This window comes from Propithecus coquereli, unplaced genomic scaffold (assembly GCF_000956105.1).
Source record: "Propithecus coquereli isolate 6110/MARCELLA unplaced genomic scaffold, Pcoq_1.0 Scaffold40, whole genome shotgun sequence".
Classification (NCBI taxonomy): domain Eukaryota; kingdom Metazoa; phylum Chordata; class Mammalia; order Primates; family Indriidae; genus Propithecus; species Propithecus coquereli.
In genome coordinates, this window is record NW_012149730.1 from 2,268,875 (window position 1) to 2,270,496 (window position 1,622).

At 33.4% G+C, this 1,622-nt stretch overlaps 1 protein-coding gene across 1 annotated transcript; it reads right to left on the minus strand.

The window, feature by feature from the left end:
• Positions 1-344: 344 nt before the first annotated feature.
• On the minus strand, positions 345-1,274 carry LOC105817195 (olfactory receptor 5H1-like). The gene has a single exon (XM_012652827.1). The coding sequence runs from the start codon at positions 1,272-1,274 to the stop codon at positions 345-347; it is 930 nt and encodes a 309-aa protein (XP_012508281.1).
• Positions 1,275-1,622: the final 348 nt, after the last annotated feature.

Here is a 1,622-nt window from a genome sequence, read left to right on the forward strand (position 1 = left end):
GTGATTTATCTTACTGAAATCCTTTCCAAGGGAGCTATACAATTTTAGCATTTCATGTATTTATAAAGTCACATGAAGAACATATAACCTGTAAAATGTTTTCATTTGTTTTTCTGCTTTAAATATTCCATCATGACAGGAACACATGATTAAAATTTCATACACATTTTTGAATCATAGGTACAAATATTTTAAGTTTGTTAGGGATTAGCACTGCAAGCCATTAAAAAGCTAGGATAATTGCAATTGCAAAAACTTTCAACATATACAAAATCATACCCATATCTAACCTATACAATTTTGTGACCATTTTACTAAAAAGAGAAGACATATTAGTAAATGAACTAAACATATTTTTCTAATATTTTTGTCAATGAGTCTATGACTTTCTTATTTCTCAGGCTGTAGATAATAGGATTTAAAAAAGGAATGATAACAGTATAAAACAGGGAGTCCATCATATCTTGATCATCAGATTGTGACGATCGAGGGCGCACATACATGAAGAGAAGAGGGCCATAGTACAAAGACACAGATAAGAGATGGGCTCCGCAAGTGGAGAAGGCTTTCCTTATGCCTTTGACAGACTTCTTTTTTAAGATTGTAAAGAGAACAAGTGTATAAGAAACAAGAACAGTCACAATGGTGAATACTTGAATTGAACCTGAGAAAACAAAAACCATTAGATAATTAATAGAAGGGTCAGTACAAGAAATCTTTAACAATGGCATAATGTCACAATAAAAGTGACGTATTGTGTTGGAATTACAGAAGGTTAATCTGAATAAAAAACCCACATGAATTATGGCATGAAGAAAGCCACCTGCAAATGACAAGACTAATAGCTGAATGCATAGTCTATTGGTCATAATCACTGGATAGAGTAAAGGTTTGCATATGGCTATATAGCGATCATACGCCATTGCTGCCAAGAGAAAACATTCTGTGGTTGCACTGATTACAAAGGAAAAAGATTGTATCATACATTCAGAGAGAGATATCATCTGACTCTTGGCTAAGAAGTTTACCAGCATGTTTGGGGTCACCGTGGATGATAACCAAGTATCCACAAAGGCTAAATTTCCGAGGAATAAGTACATGGGGATGTGAAGGTGAGGGTCATTCCAGATGAGAGTAATCAGACCAAGGTTCCCCATGATGGTGATGAAATATATTACCAAGAATGCCAAGAACAGGGTGATTTTCCACTCTGGTTGTTGAATAAGTCCTGTGAGAACAAACTCTGTTAACAATGTTGCATTTTCCTTTTCCATGTCCTCATTTGGTGTCCTCTGAAATAAAATTCAGAAAATGTAAAAAATATGTATATTCATGTGTAATTATTATTATAAGTTGAAATTGTGTGAGGGGAGTTGAAATGAAACCAAACTCTTATCAAATTGCCTTTTAATTTTATTTATTACTACTAAACTGCAGGAAACTAAAGGAGGGAAAATACAATTACTGTCCATTCAAAAAATGTGCAGAATTTATCAGATTTAGAGAAAATGAGAGGCATTCTGAGCATGTGCTACATTTGTGGGGATTAAATATGGAAAAGAAATCTTTTTTCTAGGATACAGATTAATATCAAGGAAAATACATTTGATGAAACAAGATTT

Coding starts and splice junctions, on each gene's coding strand:
- LOC105817195 (XM_012652827.1), bottom strand. CDS start 1,274: ATGGAAAAGGAAAATGCAACATTGTTAACAGAGTTTGTTCTCACAGGA.